This window comes from Saccopteryx bilineata, chromosome 2, assembly GCF_036850765.1.
Source record: "Saccopteryx bilineata isolate mSacBil1 chromosome 2, mSacBil1_pri_phased_curated, whole genome shotgun sequence".
NCBI classification, from domain to species: domain Eukaryota; kingdom Metazoa; phylum Chordata; class Mammalia; order Chiroptera; family Emballonuridae; genus Saccopteryx; species Saccopteryx bilineata.
Window position 1 is genome coordinate 20,505,758 of NC_089491.1, and position 19,266 is coordinate 20,525,023.

The 19,266-nt window shown below is 55.8% G+C and overlaps 2 protein-coding genes across 5 annotated transcripts in view; one reads left to right on the forward strand and one right to left on the reverse strand.

Moving 5' to 3' along the window:
• Positions 1-12,827, forward strand: part of AKNA (AT-hook transcription factor) — a 57,216-nt gene extending 44,389 nt beyond the window's left edge. For all 4 annotated transcript variants that reach the window (XM_066256414.1, XM_066256413.1, XM_066256415.1 and 1 more), the window contains 7 exons: positions 663-839; positions 1,468-1,583; positions 2,316-2,462; positions 3,831-3,926; positions 5,514-5,630; positions 5,890-6,082; positions 10,716-12,827. In XM_066256414.1, the coding sequence (XP_066112511.1) occupies positions 663-839; positions 1,468-1,583; positions 2,316-2,462; positions 3,831-3,926; positions 5,514-5,630; positions 5,890-6,082; positions 10,716-10,989 (1,120 nt within the window). In that variant the 3' untranslated portion in view covers positions 10,990-12,827. The remainder of the gene's footprint in view (positions 1-662; positions 840-1,467; positions 1,584-2,315; positions 2,463-3,830; positions 3,927-5,513; positions 5,631-5,889; positions 6,083-10,715) is intronic.
• A 119-nt stretch (positions 12,828-12,946) lies between these two features.
• On the reverse strand, positions 12,947-16,272 carry LOC136324084 (alpha-1-acid glycoprotein-like). The gene is made up of 6 exons (XM_066256416.1): positions 16,112-16,272; positions 15,571-15,713; positions 15,333-15,403; positions 14,427-14,534; positions 14,186-14,289; positions 12,947-13,139 (listed from the first exon to the last, which is right to left on the reverse strand). The coding sequence occupies exons 1-6, from the start codon at positions 16,220-16,222 to the stop codon at positions 13,053-13,055; spliced, it is 624 nt and encodes a 207-aa protein (XP_066112513.1). The 5' UTR covers positions 16,223-16,272; the 3' UTR covers positions 12,947-13,052.
• Between the last annotated feature and the right edge of the window lie 2,994 nt (positions 16,273-19,266).

The window sequence follows — 19,266 nt, forward strand, 5'->3', positions numbered from 1 at the left end:
TGGAGCCTGGAGCCCCGTCCTGTAATGTTCCGAGAGCATCTGTGAGGTGTAAGCGACCCGGGCTGTGAGACAGGGAGGCCTGCTCCGTGTCTGCGAACGGCTCACTGGCCGGGGAGGCAGATAGACAAGCATCTCCTGCTAGGAGCAAAGAGATGGACTTAACATAGGAAGCAGTTGAGGGAACCCAGGAGGGAGGGGCCGAGTCAGGGCAGGGAGGGGCCAGGCCAGGTGGAAGGATGGTTGGGATTTCTATAGGCAGAGGTAGACAGAGGGAGGGCAGCCCAGGGGCCAGGGCCGGTCAGAATCCAGGGTCCAAAGGGAACCTTTAGCCACCGCCGTCCGTATCTGCACCCTCGTCTCTGACTTGAGCACTGGTTGCCGGTGATCTGGAACAGCAACTCGGGGCCCTGCATGTTAGGACAGGTGAGCCTCAGAGAAACTTCTGCTCTGTTAACTGAATGTGCTGAACTCAGAGAGGTTCAAGATGCATAGCAAGAGAAGCAGACACACGGGCAAGTCCCAGAGCCGAGACACTGGGGAGTTGACCCTGTGCCTCCTAGAAAGTGACAAAGGCTGCTCCATCTGGCTCCCGGCGCGGCGGGGGTGGCTGCAGCTGCATTCACGTGCATCTGCTCTTTGTTGCTGTCCCCACCCCACCCCAGCCAGGCTATCCGCCAGCTGCAAGAGGAGGTGTCCCGGCTCCGGCTCCGACTGGAGGACAGCCTGCACCAGCCTCCCCTGGGCAGCCTGACAGGACCAGCGTCCACCCTCGACCGCCCCGCCCGGTCCCGGGACCGGGCAGCAGATTCCCCAGGCACGTGGGGCCCCCACTGTGGCAGGTGGGTGACCCCAAAACTCCCACCCCTGTGTCCCGGAGGCAGCCGCAGAAGGCAGACCTGGCTGGCCTCTGGCTCTCCGCAGACAACGTGGACACAGCCACACCGCTCTCTCACCCCTTTACTCACTCATTCACTCATTCTCACATTCTTTCACTGTGTAATAGTTGGTGCATGACAATATAGTAAACATGTGTTTATAATAAGGTCTGATACAATGACTATCCCTGCACTCACCACCCCACTGAAGAGCTAGAATATTTTTAGGACTCTCACCCTCTCACTCAGTAGACGTTCATTCACGATGATAACTTACAACATTACAATCTTGAATGGTTCTCTGGGAGGGCTTCAGGGTTAAGGGTTTTATGGATATTGTCCCACTAATCTTTCCAACAACGCTCTGAAGTCATTGCTCTTATTATCCCCATTTGACAGATGAGGACACTGAGGGTCAGAGAGGCCCAGAGGCATTTTCTGTGATTCTCACTCCAGGGTCTTTGGTTTGGACCTCTGTGCTCTCCTCCTCTCATTATCAGTATTTCTTTCTCTGGCTTGGCCTTCTCGCTGATCACCTTTAAAGGCTGCATGAAACCTCACCCCATGACATCAGCTCTCTCTCTTTTGCTAGTAAATCCACAGAGAGATTGTCCAGTGAGCCTGGCGGTGCAGAGCAAGCCGTCCCCACAGGAAGGCGGCGAGCCAGGTCCTCCTCGGTGCCTCGGGAGGTGCCCCGACTGTCCTTGAGTAAGTGACCACCTGCCAGAGCTCGTTTCTGGAGGCCACAGTCTAGGCGTGTGGGTTCAGCATCGGGGACCACAGCAACAGGCTGAGACAAAGCTGGGAAAAGGCTCTGTGTATCTGTTTCAGGCAGTTGTGGTGCTTTGAAGCACAGTGTACCTTCAGTAATAGCTTCTGCATCTGTAAGGGCCTTGTGTGTACATATATATATATATATATATATATACCACTCACAGAAAGTAGGGGATATTTTATCACTTCATATTCATTTTGAAATATCCTCTAATTTTTGTGAGCAGTATACATCACCCTCGCTTAATCTTCACTGCAGGACGGGTCCTGTTGTCCACATTCTGCAGATAAGGACACCCAAGCCCCGAAGTGCAGGGGACGTGCCCACAGTAACACGGCTCTGGAATCAGTAGCTGGGTTCAGCCCCAGCTCACTCCGTCCTGGCTGTGGGACGTTGGCCGGGTCGTCCCCCTGTCCTGTGCAGTGAAAGGGACAGCTGACCATGCAAGGAAAGATAGCATCTGCCTCCCGAGTTGCTCTGGGGGTGCAGGACTCAGTGCGTGCCAAGTGTCTGGACCCGCGCTGAGCACACAGGCAGGGGTCTGGGGGTGTCTGCTGCCTTCAGCTACTCTGAAGGGGTGGGTCTGGAGTTAGATACACCTACTCCCAGAGCTGCGTGACCCCCCCACCGCCTGGCCCCCCATGCCCCTGCTCTGTCTACCCTAGGTTCCGAATCTGAGCCCACCTCCCCCCGGCTGTACTCTGAGAAGGGCAAGACCCCCGAGGACAGCTCACAGGCAGCCCGGGACAAAGTGCGAGGAGGGCGCAGTACCAGACGGCCAGACAGGGTCACCTTCTGCGGCCAGTACACAGGTGGGCCGGGAGGGAGGGCTGGGGCGCAGTCCCAGGGTGGTCTCCTCTGTCGTGGGAAGCCCTTGCCGTTTAGCCATTCCCTGGTCTCATTTCCGAGTTCTGCGAGATGAGAAACTGCAGGGATGCTCCTCCGAGTCTCGGTGCGTTTGTTCTCGCTCCTTCAGCACGTGGTCGCCGATCCTTCCCCTTCGCCAGCGCCCACGCCGGTTCTGGGGAAGCCGTGCACCTGGTCAGCCACAGAGGGGTTTGTGGAGCGCCCGCTGCTCGTGGGAGCTGGGGGCAGGGCGCACACTGAGTCATTCACTCCTGCCTGGCTCCAGGCCCCTCCCAGCAGGCCCGTCTGCCTTAGGAACTCGGCACCCGGCACCTAGTAGGATTTCAAAGTGCTTAACTTTAAAACAAATACGGAGAGGGCTCCTACTTTCACCAACCTGACTGCCCAGCAGAGACCGTAACAAACCAGTCTTTCCAGTCAGTGGGTAGATGATCACAGTGAAGAAATGACAGATATGGCACCCACATCTCACTCACTGGGAAGGAGTGTGGCTAACCCCGGACCCGTGCAGCTGAGCACTGGGGACAAGGCAGGAAACGAGACACATATCCTGCCCCAGGACAGGGGGGGGGGGGGACAGAGGCCAAGGAGTCAGAGTGAGAGCAGCAGCGAGCCTGAGGACCCCAGTGCAACACGCAGAGTGTGAAGTGGGAGCCCGCACGGCAGAGGTCATAAAAATGGTCAGCAGTGAGGCAGCGTTCAGAAGATCTCATCTGAGACTGAGGGATGGATGAGGCAGGGGTCAGGTGAGGGCCTGAGAGTTTGCCCAGCTTTCCAATACCAGCGACCGCTGCCAGGTGCCGGGCGGCCTGCCTCGCAGACACGGCCCCGGTCAGCCTCGCAGCAAGCCTAGGAACCCCGCACTAGGACTGTCTGCAGACACCCTTCGGAGCACAGGGGGAAACACCGCCGACACCGTGCACTAGCTCCCATCCCAACCAGCCGATGGGTCTGGGGGGGAGGGGCAGGGCTCTTTGTCACCGTGTATCACGTCTTCCCGGCTTGCTTTCAGAGCCTAACCACCTGGGCGTGTTGATTGCTCATATATGTCAAAGACTAAGCAGGTGGTCCGTACACAGGGTCTGGGATGAACCAGGAGTCAGAGGGCTTACCATACGCAGAAGGTCAAGGTGTCTTTCTGTACCTGTGTGTATGTACGTATTGATGCATATAGCACGTGTGTGCGTGTGCACAATAGAGAAAGGGGAAACAGAGACAGAAACCATTTGGAGGGAGGGGAGAGAGGCCATTCTACCAAGTCCCCTGAGCTCTGCATCCGTGCCCAGCTGACACCGTGCTGTGTTTGTTCCCAGGCCAGGAGTATCATGTTCTGACCCCCAAGGTTGTTTCAAGAGGCAATAGCACCATCTCCTGTCCCCACTGCCAGCCCATTAGGACCCAGGACACAGGTAAGGATGGACGCGATCAGGGCAGTGAGGCCGCAGCTTCTCTGGGGAGGGTACAGTCGGGCCAGGTGTGGGCCTGCCCGGAGCTTGGAGGCAGGTAAAGGTACAGACAAGGGAACAGGGTTTTCCTGCGGTTCTCAGGCCTCCCAGCGCGTCCCGCCCTCACCCTTGTTGCTGCAGGTGCTGCTGCCTAAAGCCCCCCTTCAGTCCTTGACATGGAGAAACCATGGATATCATTTGAGGAGTTCTTGAAGGGTCTACTAGGAGGGTGCCAGGCAGCAGCGTTCACATCTTCTCTCCCCTTCACCCTCCCTCCATTCCTCTTCCTTTCCCCCGAACCCAGCAGGGAAGAGTGATGGGGAGAGCAGTAGCCCGAGAATATGGGCACCTGTTTCTAGTCCCAGTTCTGCTGTGTGATCTTAGGCAAGTTCCTTAACTTCTCTGAGCCTCAGGTTCCACATCCATAATGAAAGGGTTGGAGATGGGCCCTGGGGCCCTTTCAAACAGTGATGCCAGTAATGCTGGGGCTGTTGTCTGTTAAGCCCCTACGATATAGGGGGCATCTTGCTAAGGGTTTTCTAAACGTTGATCCTCGCAATTCTATGAAGTAGGTTTTGCCCACTTTATTATTATGCCCATTTTATGAGTGAGGAAGCTAGGCTCAGAGAGGTTAAGTAACTTGCCCAATGGCATATGGCTTACAAGTGGTAGAGTCAGGATTTGAACCCAGGTCTTTGTGGCTTCAGAGCCCCGGCACTTCACTATGTCCTTCTGCCTTTGTGGGCATTCTAATAATCCTCGCCATTTGTTCGTTCGTTTATTCATTCATTCAGTCAGCACCTTCCCATCCCAGGCCCTGAACCCCATCCCTAGGAAACTCAGCTAAGCAGACAGTGTCACGACGGAGTGGGCAGAGCTGGGACGGGGGAGCCCAGGGTGGGTTGGGGTGCATGTACCTCAGCCTGGTGGGTAGGAGGGTTTCTGGGGGATGGTGGCTGAGGCGAGGCCTGAAGGACGAGTGGACCAGCTCTGGAACTGCCCAGGGTGGCATCGAGGATCTGTGTGGGGAGCACAAGGTTGCCTGCTCTCCTCCTTACAACTCGCCAAGGTCAGGCCTCCCATGGTCCTGGGTACCCGGCGCCCGGGACCACTGTGGGCCACTCCCACGTGGACAGGCCTGTCTCCCTGTGGAGGAAGGACCAGAGGTGCAGGGCTGCAGTCAGCAGAGCTGGGCTTGGGGTCAGCCAGAGGACCGCTGACCACTTCCCCGCCCTGAGAACTTGGCCGGCCGATTTTTCAACCTCTCAGAGCTTCAGCCTTCCCCTCCGTCAAGCGGGGGAGTGACGATAGTGGCCAGTCCTGTGTCTTGTTGGATTTGATAAATAACACGTGAAGGCGCTGGGCAGAGGGCCTGGCTCATTAAATGTGGACTCATTGTCATGGTTGCCGTCGGTACTGCTGTCACCCAGAAAGGCAGTCTGTCTCCTCTGCGCAGTCCCTGAGGGAGCCCCGTGCCTCAGGAGGGCAGCTGGGAGGCGCCAGGCCTGGTGATCAGACTCAGTCCTCTCCTGACCTCCTTCCCACGTCCAGGTGCTGCTGTCTCCGGGGACCCACTGGGGCCGTCTCCCACTGATGCCCTGCCGTGTCCTCTGTGTGGTCGGGCTGGGGCCTCCCCCGAGGGGCATGGCCCCGACACAGCCCCCTCTGGTAAGGACAGATGCTCAGTCCCTTCCTCAGGCCTCCTTGATGGGGGTGTGGGGCCCGGGTCGGGTCAGCAGGGTGGCTGCCCCCCCCCCCCCGGTCTGGGCTGGGGTATGCTGGACAGAAGCTTTGCTTCCCAATCTTGGCCCTCCCTGTGTGGCCAGCCGTGTGCAGCTCTTAACAGGGCGGGGCCTGGGCAGACCCTGTGTTCTCTGCTAGATCTCCCCAGTGGTCAGACTGTGTCTCTGGTGTCCTTCCCCGACAGGGGCAGAAAAGGCCACCACAAGGAGAGACGCACCTTCGACCTCCAGCCCCAAGCACAGGAGCAACCGGGTGGGCTCGCCGCCCCGGCCACCCCCTGGGCTGTGGTATCTGGCTGCCGCGCCTCCGGTCCCGGCCCCTCCGGCTTTTGCCTACGTCTCCTCGGTTCCCGTCGTGCCTTATCCGCCCACCACTGTGTAAGAACCCTCCGTCCCGACCCTCCCGGCCTCTCTGTCTGAGCTGCTTAGTAATTATCGTTCAGACCTGTGTCAGGCAGCTGAGAACCTGGGCGTCCTGTACTCTGTTTTCTCCCTCGTGTATAGCATGCAGAACAAGCCTGACCCTCCTAGAATCAGTCAGCGAACCCCGGTTGCTCCCTGCATACCAAAGGGGGGGAGTGCTTAACCCTGGTGACCCAGCAGTGAAGGAGCCGGACAGCGATTCTGCTCTCTGGAAGCTTCTAGCCTCGTGGGGGCCTAGCACCCTAGTCTACTTCCATTTCCCTGGGAGCCTTCTCAGTGAGCAAGCATTGCACACTCACTTTGAAAACAGACTTTTCTCAAACAGTTTTAGATGGATAGAGACATTGAGCAGGTCAAGTTCCCATGTATCCCGCCCAGAACACCGGCCCCTTTCGCCGTCACGTGGCTGCCCGTGCCTGTGGCAGACCTGCCTTGTTTCTGGCCCAGTCGGTTGTGAGGAGGACTGGTCAGGCGGATGAGAGGGTGGGCACTGACTGGACATGGACTCGGATGTGACATCAGTCACGACAGAAAAGACATTCGCGGTCGAGGCAGAAGTGAGCCCGAGCCGCACGGGAATCCTGTCTGCCGCTTCTCCACCCTGTGGCCTTGGTACAGCCACTTCTCCGCCCTGTGGCCTTGGTACAGCCACTTCTCCGCCCTGTGGCCTTGGTACAGCCACTTCTCCACCCTGTGGCCTTGGTACAGCCACTTCTCCACCCTGTGGCCTTGGTACAGCCACTTCCTTTCGGAGCCTCGATCTCCCCATCTGTTAGAAGCAATCACCACCTCCATCTTGTGCACATGTGTGAGGGTGGATGAGGCCCGTGGCAGGAACCACGTAAGATGTTTGTGGAGTCTAGTTAAGTGCCCTCACGTGCTTATCACCGAATAAGCGGCAGCTTCATCGTCACTGAGGTGTCACGTCCTTAGGAAGGACAATGAGAAGGAGTGGCTTCAACCTGACAGGATCGTTCAGGGGGAGAGGCCTGGAGCCTGCACTTAGGAGATTCGTCTTTTTGTCTTTCTGTCCTGACCTTTGTCACCAAGCTCCATGCCTCAGTTTCCCCAGGGTAAAATGAGTCGGTTGGGACTCTTCTTCAGTGGCTTGTCACCAGAAGCCCGTGTCTGCGGGCAGTGAGGGTTCAGAGCCCCTTTGAGGCTGGCGCCTGGTGGGGACAGAGGCCCAAGGCGCCATCGAGCCCCCGGGAGGCTCCGACTCGCTGTGCGGCTGCTTCCGGCCTTTCCAGCTGTCTGACCAAGGCGTTAAGGGACCTTGGCTCGGCAGCTGTGAGAGGCCTGCAGCGTGCTCAGGCCTCGGGTGGAGGTGGAGGCGCTGCCGCTGCTCCCACTCATTGGGCGGGGAAGGTTGCACCTGGAGTCTGTGGCCCCGGATACACTGAGTGGCCCTGTAACCAAGAGGGTCTCTTATTTCTGTGGCTGCTCCATGGCCGTCCAGGCTCAGACATGTGGCCAGAACTAAGCAGGTTGCTGTCCCCAGGGTTGGACGGGCCATGGGGAAGGAGAAAGGCCCTGGGCTTTAGTGCCCGGCAGACCTGACCAGCAGTGGCCACCGTGAGCAGCAGCCACAGCTAGCTTTCTTTGTCCCTCTGTGATGCGGATTGTGGTAAGGATTAGATGAACTAATGCACGGGCAGCTCATACTACATAGAGGGTGGCCAGTAACCATAGACCATACTGCTTCTACTGCTGCCGGAATTGGGGTTACTGAGAATGGTCAGAGGCTGAGGCTTGTGCACTCCTTAGAAAGCTGAATGGGGGCTGTGCTGCCACCTGGTGGTTGCTGCCATTATAGCCCCTGCACCAGAGGCTTTCTGGCCAGCGGGGTTGGTTAGGTTTCGTTTTTATAGCTTCTGCCCTTGGGGAAGTTTTGGGTGACTCTCAGGACGAGCTGGTCATCCCATTATCGGAGGGTAAGGGTGTGTGGGAACCCAGCAATTACATCCAATAGTCCCTGAAGGGGGAATTGGATTCAAGAATTGGATTCATTTATTGTTCATTAGGTTCATTCAGGTGATACGTGTCAGCATCTAGCAGGTGCTAATTAGCTCTGAATGTGAATTCAGCCCTGGCCCTGCCAGCTCTCTGACTTGGGGCCTCCCCAGCTGACATTTACAGAGTTGGGTGGTCAGGCTGTTTACAGAGCTTTTTGCCCTTTTCCCACTGGCCCTATCCTGGGAGGTGTTTCGGTGAGGAAACAGAGCCCGGAGCCCATAAAAGGTGAAGGGGCCTGACCAGGGTCCTGCAGCCAGACAAGCGGACCGACCAGTATTTGGGGAAGCCTCCTGCATCGCCTAGCTTCTCTGAACTTCAGCTTGCTTCTCTGTGAAATAAGCGTAACAGAACTGACCAATAAATGAGATGGGCATGCATTCCAAGGGTGAGGACCCAGGCCCCGGGCGAGACACTCTTTAAGTGTTTGGGGAGCTGTCAGACTGTTTCCAAAGTGCCTGCAGCATTTTAGAGCAGCTTACGAGAGCTCTAATCTCCCCACACCCTCACCAAGTCATCACTGCCCGACTTGAGGCACCCCCATGGCGTGTGAAGTGTGGGGGGCAGCATCTCGTGTGGTTTCGGTGTGAATCTCCCCGATGACTGATCATGTTGAGTATCTTTTCAGTGCCGATTGGCCACTTAGAGGCCTTCAGAGAGACGTCTATTCAGCCCCTAGCAGAGCTCTTTGTACACGGTACAATAACGCAAGTGAGCCTGACCTGTGGTGGTGCAGTGGATAAAGCGTCGACCTGGAAATGCTGAGGTCGCCGGTTTGAAACCCTGGGCTTGCCTGGTCAAGGCACATATGGGAGTTGATGCTTCCAGCTCCTCCCCCCCTTCTCTTCTCTCTCTCTCTCTCTCTGTCTCTCCCTGTCCTCTGTAAGATGAATAAAAATAAAAAAATAAAAAAATAATAAAAAAATAACGCAAGTGAGTAAGTGGAGGACCAGAAGTGAGACTAGCGCTTCCAGTGTGCCGGCGAAGGGCTTGGCCCGAGCCCGCCTGCGCTCAGTCCTGCTTTATCGGGCGACACGCCGCTGTAGCCCGTCTGGCCACACACTATCCCACAGCACAGGGCCGCACCCTCCTCGTGCCCACGGTGGGTTTCTTTGAACCATAAACCCAGTGGCTTTAGGTGAGGGCAGTCACTTCTTAGGGAAACTGTGCTTTGTCCCCTGTCTCGTCAGCCCCTTTTCCTCGTTTTTATTTTTTGTGTTTGTTTTTTACAAGAGACAGAGAGATGAGAAGAAGCATCAACTCATAGTTTTGGCACTTTAGTTGTTTGTCGATTCCTTCTCATATGTGCCCTGACTGGGGGGCTCCAGCCAAGCCGGTGACCCCTTGCTCAAGTCAGTGACCTCAAGCTTTAAGCCAGCGACCTTTGGACTCAAGCCGGCCACCTTAGGGTTTTGAACCCGGGTCCTCAGTGTCCCAGGTTGATGCTCTACCCACTGCACCCCACCTAGTCAGGCTTTTAAAAAATCTTTTAAATTGACTTTAGAGGAAGGAGAGAGAGAGAAAGTAGGGGAGAGAGAGGAGCAGGAAGCATCAACCGGTGTAGTTGCGTCTTGTCTCTGCCCCTTGACTGGGCGAACTCAGCGTTCCAGATCAATACTTCTATCCTCTGAGCCACGACAGGTCAGGCTCCCCAGAACATTAAAACAACACCCCGTGTCGCTGCGGGCCCAGGCTGGGAGGACCCCTTCCCACCGCTGTCCCGGATAAAACCACACTGTGCGCCTGTAAGGCCGGTGGCCAAGGCCCGGCGGGTGCACACTGGCTTCAGAAGACAGTAGAGGAACTGCGGAGCCCTCCACCCCCCTTTGCTCGCGGGGACAGGCAAATGAATAAGCAAAGGAAAACCCCTTTCACAGCGGAGGGGTGGGCGAGGGATCAGGAGCAGCGCCCCTCGCGGTGGCAGCGGCGGGAATCGGGGAACTGCCGTTTGCGCCAGAGGGACTGCGACCTAGGAAGCCCACCGCCACGCAGGAACCGCCCATAGCTGTTTATAGAGGACACCTGGCTCTCTGCCACGGGCTCACGCACTGATCGTGCAAAGTGCTTGCAGCCCGACAGCAGGGAGCAAGCCTAACCACAGCTGTTTTCCCGACGGCCACTCCCGCAGAAGCCTGACTGCCGTGCCTGTCTGTCCGTGTTTCACACTGGCAGTGGGCTCTCCTGTGACCTCTCCGATGAAGGATGTTTGTTTGCCCCTGAGCCTGGGTGATCCCGGTCTCTCCCAGATCTGGCTCTCAGATTAGAAGCTCCAAGAAGGGGACAGGGTCTGGGTTATTCAGTCACCATTGTAACCCCAGGGCCTAGCACACAGGCTGGCGCACAGCATACCAACCACAGATATTTGTGAAATGAGTGGGTAGATGAACCAGCCATTTTTGAGTACCTGTTCTGGTTCAGGCATTCCTGTTCATCTTCATTCTTCCAACACATCCCTCAAAACAGGTGTTCATTGTTCCCATTTCAGAGGGGAAACACTAAGACCTGGAGAGTAGGGCCCCCCCCCCCCGGCTCCATCCAGGCCTGACCGTGGGTAACGACACACCTGTCTCCTCAGGTTCTATGCACCTCCAGCGCCTCCAGGAGGACCTACCTCAGCCCCCTCCGCCCGCCCAGCTGCTGAGCGGCCCCCGGCAGCCTCCTCTCGTCCAGCCGGACGACACCGGCACTCCATCCAGCTGGATCTGGAGGACCTGGAGGAGCTCAACAGGGCCCTGAACCAAGCCGTCCGGGCGGCCGAGAGCATCCGCTCCACCACGAAGCACATGAGCCGCTCCCTGTCGGCCGACCTGCGCCAGGCCCGCAGCCTGCGGGGCTCCTGCCTCTTCTGACGGCACAGGGTTCAGAGACGATGGCGGACAGCGGGCAGGCAGCCTGCTGCTGGCTTCCCCGAGGACCGCTCACGAGGAGCTCTCCCTCCAGCACAGGGCCTGCCTGCACAACCTCGGTGTTTTCAACACAGGACGTCCCTGGTCGTCAGGGAGGTACCTTCCCCGGGCACCAGCCCCGGGAGTTGGTGCTGGGACCACAGCCACCTTCTTCTGTCCGGATGCAGTCTCTGGTAGTCTCCTGCACTTGTCCACCTCCAGCTAATAATATGTATTTTATATACAGATGGACAGATAATGCTTAGGCTGAGTTTACCTGGGCTTGGATCCTCCTTAGGAAGCCAGATAAGAAGGCATGGGGCCAGGGTCTCTGGCACAAACCTGCCTGTCCCCAGCCATTTGGAAGTAGGCATTTCTGGAAAGACGTTGCTGGGGACCTTCCCCTGGTGGCTGATGGTGGGACACTTTGGGACCGTGGGGATATCATAGGCCCCAGGATCACACACACCCGGCTTCTCCATGAGGCCTGCTGGGATAGCGATGCCCCGGGAAGGCGCCCACCGGCCCCTCTCAGTACCTCATTTTGAGAGCCCGCCCTGCCCCGGGGACCCCTGTGGAGTCCGGCCAGCGGCCAGCCACCTGCCAGGCCCCGGTCTGCGCCCGGCCGGGCGTCTCCTGCTCCCCCGCCCCAGAGCCGCTCATACCTCAGCTTCTCTGGAATGTGTGCACATCAGTGATATTTGTATATTTGAGGCATTTGAAAATTCTATTTTCGTTATGAGGGCAAATGAAGAAGAATAAATGTTGATCTTAAAAAAAAGGAAAAGCCAAAAAAAATAATAACAACACCCAAAAGCACTCCAGCGTTGCCCGTGTTCGTGGTGTGCGCCGTTGACTTGTGGTTTCTAGAGTCAGTGTGGCAGAGCGGAGCGTGGACACGGAGCCCGCGCCAGAGGGCCTGTCGGTGCACCTTTCCAGAGTCTTCCCACCTCCCTCGGTGGCTTTTTCTCCAGCTCTTCCCCTCTGCCTGTCTCAGAGCCATGACGCTCTGGGCTGGAGGGACCTGCACGGAGAAGCTACCTGGGCAAGCTGCTTTTCACTGAGGCCGGAGACGGAGCATATTGGTGTCTGCAGAACCTGGGGCTGGACTCTCTTTCCAGTGCTCCTTCCAGTAGCACACAGCAACGACAGCCGCCCCTTCCTGAGCACCTCGCGGACACTGGTCCTTGAGCTTCTCCTCAGCATGGGTATTCCGCAGGGCACAGGCCAGCCCGCCAGCTGCCCACTGTGTCCCCCCTTTACTGACGAGGAGTCTGGGGTCCCAGCGGGTTCCCTGTCCACATTCATGATGGCCTAACTGCAAAGATTAGACTTTGCTACTGATTTTCTCCCTAAATGTCCATGATTCCCCTCCCCCGCATCCCCTGGCTATTCCCGTGGCTTTTTCATCAGTTGTCCCCACCTGTCTCATCTCACGGGCTGCTTTCTCCCCGATCACCAGGACCCATTTCTATTTCATCTTTCAGCTACTCCTCAGTTGAAAATGTCATCTTGTTGAAAAGAACACTGAGATGGGAGAAGTTTCTTGTAGGTTCTGAGCCACGGGGCCCACACCCTTCCGGTTGGTGAGAGGCTGTCCCACAGATGTGAGGATGGGAGCGGGGAGCCCAAGGTGGGGACCCCGGGCAGCGTCTCCAGCCTCAGTGCTCTGGGCACAGCGGCGGCTCCGGCTCTGAGCAAAGGACGCCAGAGCCTGGCTCTTCGGAGGGTGTCAGCCTGTGAGCCACGGGACTGGGCTCCCACACCACTCCCAGGTGTCATCGTCCATCCTGGGGTGTGTGCTGGGCAATGTCACAAGAGCTTTTCCAACCAGGGGCAGGGTCTTATCCAGTGGTCAAGCAGGACTCCCCTCAGGGCCGGCTTCAGCACGAATGAATGAATGAATGAATGAGTGAGTGAGTAAGTGACAGCCACAGAAGCTTTATTGGTGTAACTGAGGGAAAGAACCGAGGTTCAAAGGGAGGTGGGTGGGGGGCTCAGGATAGGCCCCCTAAGGTCCCGAGGTCCTAATCTGATGCTGTGTCCGGCTTGGACGCCTCGCTTTCCTTCTTCCTTTCCTCGTTGTGTTGTTTCTCCAGCAGCTGACAGCGGTCCTACAAGCAGTGGGAGACGAGCACAATGATGGGGAAGGCAGGAGGCTCCTGGGGGAGGGTGGGGTGCACTCTGGACTGTGGTCTCTGCCACGTCAAGCTGGGTGGCCTTGGGCAAGGCATTTCCCTCTCTGAGCCTCAGCTTTTTACCTCTAACGTGGGGGCTGAAGCCCTTAAGAGCAACTGGAGTTCACAGAGATCTTACGACCTGTTCAGCCCTTGTGTTGATCTGGATTTCTCACCACTGTTCTGTAGCTGATGTGACAAAGGCTCCTAGTGGCCACATCCAAGGTCGCCCGGCCAGTAGATGGGCATGTCGGACTGCAGGCTAGGGAACCGACTTCAACCCCTATGTTACAGGCCTTTTTCTGGGGTTCCCAGGAGTTTGGGGGGCATGGAAAATGATCTGTGCCCCTGGTCCTGGTGGTCACGGGAGGACCTCAGATAGCAAGCAGATGGGGGCATTTTTATTTAAATAATCATGAAAATATGTCGTGTATATCCAAAACAGTGTAACCAGCTCATCAGCTTTGTGGCTTTCAATATGGTTGCAGAGGACAAGACCAAGTAAAGCCTTTCACTTAACGCAGGTTTGGAGAGTGTTGAAATTGTGACACAGATCATTCTCTGATAAAGCAAAAACCAGGGTGGTGGTCCTGGACTGGATGCCATTTGGGTGACAATGGGAACCATGACACCTGCTCCCCATCGTGCCATCTGAGGGACCTGGGTGTGGCAGGCAGCTGTGACTAAGAATTCCCCATGTGTGTGTCTTCCCCAAGTCCCCCCACGACACCTTGGTTATGCTGTTCCCCTCCCGCTAGCCTTCCCAGTCCTCCCCACCTGCTCCATGGGTCCTCCCTCCTGGGCTGTCGTCCACCCCCCACGGGCCTCTGTGAACCTCACCTGCAGTGAGGCGGGCACGTAAAAGCACAATCTCCTGCCTTGCTGTGCAGCCCTGGCTGCCAGCTTTCCCTCTCTGGGCCTCGGAGGCTGCCCAAGGCAGGAGCACCCTCAGGTGGGCCCCACCCACTTCTCCTTGCACTCACCTTTTTCTCATCGGTGTACATGACGTCCGACTTGTCCATGCCCATGCACCTGAGGTCTTCATAGAACTGTTCCATCTGCTCCTGGGTCACCTCTGGCTTGTCAGCTGCAGGAGGGAGCAAGGGAACTGGTGAGGATTTTGGGGGGCCTGCTAGGAGGCCAGAGAGGGCTAGGGGTCTGGAGGCCTGACCCCAGGAGCAGGTAGTCCCAGGGGGGGGTGAGAGAGTTTGGGGGGGTGCTTACCAAAGAAGGACAGCCCCATGTTCTGCTTGTCTCCCGGAAAAGCAGCAAGCATGAAGGTCTTCGGGTCCTTGGGTAACATCAGGAAGCCAAAATGCTCTCTGCCGTTCTCTGGAAGAGAGCCTCTGAGTGAGACTGTGGGAACAGCGCAATGGTTCCCTCCTCACAGGCGGGGAAACCTGGTGCGCCTGGGGCCACAGAGCCCGTGGGTGAGGGCCAGGCGTTCACTGCGGCCCTGTGTCCCCAGCTCCTCCTGTGCGTTGGGCCCTGGGCTGAACACTTGCGTGTGTGAAATCAGTGTGAGCTGTGGTTGTCAGGCCTTTTGTCCCCATTTTACAGGTGCGGAAAATGAGGTTCAGAGGGGAGCCTGGGGCTCCTCGGTGGTGTTGGTTCAATTCCATTGGCATTTGTGGGTTCCTACTATGTGCCCTCTCTGCGGGGATGGTGGGGACATGGGCAGAGCCACTGCCTGCCCAACCAACAGGCTGCCGCCCTTAGCACCCAGAGGGTAAAGAGCAAGAGGCAGCACTGGAGCCGACCTGGGGGTTGAATCCGAGTTCTAATTACAAGCTGCGTGACCTCAGAGAAACTAGCTGACATCTGTTTCTCCATGTCTTTGTCTGATCACTCCAAAGTCCTCGGGAAAGTCCTCCTTGGGTCGTTTATGAGTATTTAGTGGGTTAATTTCTGTAAAGCATTTCACACAGTGAGTACCTGGCACATAGTAAGAGCTCAAAAATGCTGGCAGTCATTACTGATTATTTCAGTGTGCAGGCGCTGGGCCCGCGGAAATATAAGAAGTGGGCCGCTCCGGTGCTCTCTATGCCCAACGCCCCCAGGTCCCCTCCTCGGGGCGGGTCCACTCCACATCTCCTCATCCCCCACGGCAGCCCTCCCCCAAGGGCTCACCGTATCTGGACAAGGTTCCATTTTCCCGATGGAGCCCCAGGGACTCGGAAGTATAGTTGCACCGCTCCCCGCTGAAGCCACACCAAAGGGGGGAGAAACAGGATGACGGTCAATGAGAAGTGGACAGTCACGGTCATTGAGGGGTCACGTGGTGATTAGAATCAGGCCCCCCCCCCCAATGCATGGGTGAGAGGGAGTGGAAGTCAGAGCTGGGGCCGAGGGCACGTGGGGGTCTTACACAGTCGTGTACTCTCTGAACGGTAACATGTTCTCCGTGTAGTTGGTGTCAAAGTAAAAGAAGGCTGCGTGGATGTCGCTAGCCATCTTCCTGTACTCGGGGTTGCGGTAAGCCGCGGCGATATAAAACCACTTGCCCTGGAGCTGGGGAGAAGCCAGGAGCAGGTGATGGAGGCTGGGAGCCGTATCCTTGATAGTCAGCTGGGAGGAGACTCGGGCAGATCTCCCCATTTTGCAAAGAAGAGGCTGAGGGCCCCAGGAAGGAGTGGGGCGTGCAGGAGCTCACTCTGAGAGTCGGGCATCAGCCCACCCTGGAGGTCCCTCCTTGCCCAGTGCAATATTGTCCCCGCTGAGGGACTTTGCAATGAGGCTTCTGAGTTTGGAGGCAAAGGAATGCCTCTGGAGGCTGGCCAAATTTTTACCCCAGGACCCGGGAGAGAAAAGGGCCGAATCAAGAGAAAGGGTTGACACAAACGAGCAGGGGAGAGGGGAAAGGAGAAGATGGCTGCCCACGATGCTCAGGGGCCCAGGCAGGCACCCACCTGATCCAGGGTGGCATTGGTGATGGTCTCCGTGATATTGGTACACGTCAGGCTCTGGGCGTCCGACAGAGAGAGAAGGCTCAAGACGGCGAGGGCCCAGGCCAGCGCCATGCCGAGACAGAGATGCACGTAGTCAGGTGGTACTGGCTGTGAATGGTGCAGCAACCTTTATAGTGAGCTGTGGGCGGAGCCCTGGGGACCTGGTGTGACACAATCCGGTGAGCTCTTGGTAAATGTCATGCACAGAACCTTCCCCCCTTTATCCAGTTCCTGTCCCACTGAGCGCCAAGACTTGAGAGGGACCTCATCAGAAATCAAATGCTGGAGGCAACCGAGAGTGTTTCGGAGCTAGCTGGGGCGCAGGGGGCGATGGGGTGGGGGAAGGGCGGAGGAGTGGGGGCAGGACGAACGCGGCTTCAGATCCAATTGAGTGTGGTAACAACTAGGAAAGGGCTAGAAGTCCAGAAGGGGCCCCAGCCCAGTCCTGGAAGCGAGGCATTGCCAAACCAAAAGGTCGGGGCGTTCAGGTTGAGTGTCTGTTTTCAGTAAATGTATTATTTGAACAATCTCCCAACATCTAAAGCAGGAAATTATTTCTGTGTTGCCTTTACCCTCTGCTATTTAAACAGGGAGCTTGAAAAATAAATAAAAAAAACCAGGGAGCTTGCTTCTCTTTTCACTAACATGCCCCGCCCCCCCCCACCAGTCCTAGGACAGTGACCAGCACTTAGTGGGCACACAAGAGATACTGTGGAATTACTAACTCTATGACCATGTGCATTTCTCCATGACAGGGTCAACTCTTTTTTTTTAATTTTTTTTTTTAGATTTTATTTATTCATTATAGAGAGGAGAGAGAGAGAGAGAGAGAGAAGGGGGGAGGAGCAGGAAGCATCAACTCCCATATGCGCCTTGACCAGGCTAGCTCAGGGTTTCGAACCGGCAACCTCAGTGTTTCCAGGTTGACACTTTATCCACTGCGCCACCACAGGTCAGGCCAGGGTCAACTCTTTATCCATACAAATAAATACTTACAGAAAGTATTCTTATGGCATGCTTGCAATTTTGTATTCTCATTCATTTGATATATTTTGAATAATTTTTCATGCTACAGTATAGCCTGTGGTTGTAATTTGAAAGCTTACATAAATTTACACTCAAGGTCCTAGATTATAATTTACTTAATCATGTCCTTTCTTTATATCGCTGGCATTTCATTGTATTTTTTTCCCAGCTTCATTGAGATATAATTGCCTATAGCAATTTATGCGGTGCTATTTCCTCTGATGATGGGTGTCAGGAAGTGACCGAATTGCTTTCTAAAATTACCACAGCATTCCAGAGAAACGAAAGCATATGTCATATGGAAGCCTTTAGGGTTCCTTAACCCTTTGAGTAGTGAGCTGTTTTTCATGCTCAGACCCCTGAGAGTGAGGTTTGTGGTTTTTTTTTCAAAAAATGAAATTAGTTCCAGTTACAGTTTTATTAACTTAAATTCATGTTTGTTTGATAACCAATTTATGGAAACAAGAACATACATTTGCCTTTTTTAAATATTGCCTTATACATTTTATTTTATTTTATTTTATTTTTTATTTTTTTTATATTTCTGAAGCTGGAAACAGGGAGAGACAGTCAGACAGACTCCCGCATGCGCCCGACCGGGATCCACCCGGCACGCCCACCATGGGGCGACGCTCTGCCCACCAGGGGGCGATGCTCTGCCCATCCTGGGCGTCGCCATGTTGCGACCAGAGCCACTCTAGTGCCTGGGGCGGAGGCCACAGAGCCATCCCCAGCGCCCGGGCCATATTTGCTCCAATGGAGCCTTGGCTGCGGGAGGGGAAGAGAGAGACAGAGAGGAAGGTGCGGCAGAGGGGTGGAGAAACAAATGGGCGCTTCTCCTGTGTGCCCTGGCCGGGAATCGAACCCTGGTCCTCTGCACGCTAGGCCGACGCTCTACCGCTGAGCCAACCGGCCAGGGCTGCCTTATACATTTTAAAAATAAATCGATCGTACTCTGGACGGTCAGGAGGCATGAGGATGTACATGAACATTTGTACTACTAACGGTCTAAAATAGCCAAGAAGGGCCCTGGCCGGTTGGCTCAGCGGTAGAGCGTCGGCCTAGTGTGCGGAGGACCTGGGTTCGATTCCTGACCAGGGCACACAGGAGAAGCGCCCATTTGCTTCTCCACCCCTCCGCCGCGCTTTCCTCTCTGTCTCTCTCTTCCCCTCCTGCAGCCAAGGCTCCATTGGAGCAAAGATGGCCCGGGCGCTGGGGATGGCTCTGTGGCCTCTGCCTCAGGCGCTAGAGTGGCTCTGGTCGCAACATGGCGACGCCCAGGATGGGCAGAGCATCGCCCCCTGGTGGGCAGAGCGTAGCCCCTGGTGGGCGTGCCGGGTGGATCCCGGTCGGGCGCATGCGGGAGTCTGTCTGACTGTCTCTCCCTGTTTCCAGCTTCAGAAAAATGAAAAAAAAAAAAAAATAAAATAAAATAAAATAGCCAAGAAAACTAGAAACAATTCGATTGTCAGCAGGGAAATGGACAGATTGCAGGACCCACGTTGGCAGCACACGCACTAACAGCCTGACACAGAGAAGGTTAGTGTGGCCCCTGAGCAAAGATGACATGCACATTTGCACATTCGTGAGGCATTTCATTTTTTTTTTTAATGTAGCATTTTAGTTAACAATGAAAAGAAATAAACGAATGGTACAGGTAACAAGATGCATGAATTTCAGAAACATTCTGCTGAGCAAAACAAGCCAGACTTGATAAAGCATATGTTGTCTATTCTGCAAGGTTCAGGATAAGCCCCCCCAAGCTATGCCAATCAGCAGATTATTTAAGAGAAAGGACCAGCTCCAGAAAGGGAGCCACCACCCTAGATTGATTGCTACAGTGCCCCTTCCACAGATGCTGCTCTAGCCACCTCGCCTCTTGGACTGTTCCTGAGTTACAGCCTTTTATAATAAAACTGGCCGCCTAGGTAGTAAGCTGTTTTTCCTGAGGTCTGTGAGCTGTTCTTGCCAGTTGCCAAGCTCGAAGACAGGTTCAGTCAGAGGCACAGGTGACAACCTGGACTTGTGATTGGCCTTCTGCATGGAGACAGTCTTGGGGGACTAAGCCCTCAACCTGCAGGACCTGATGC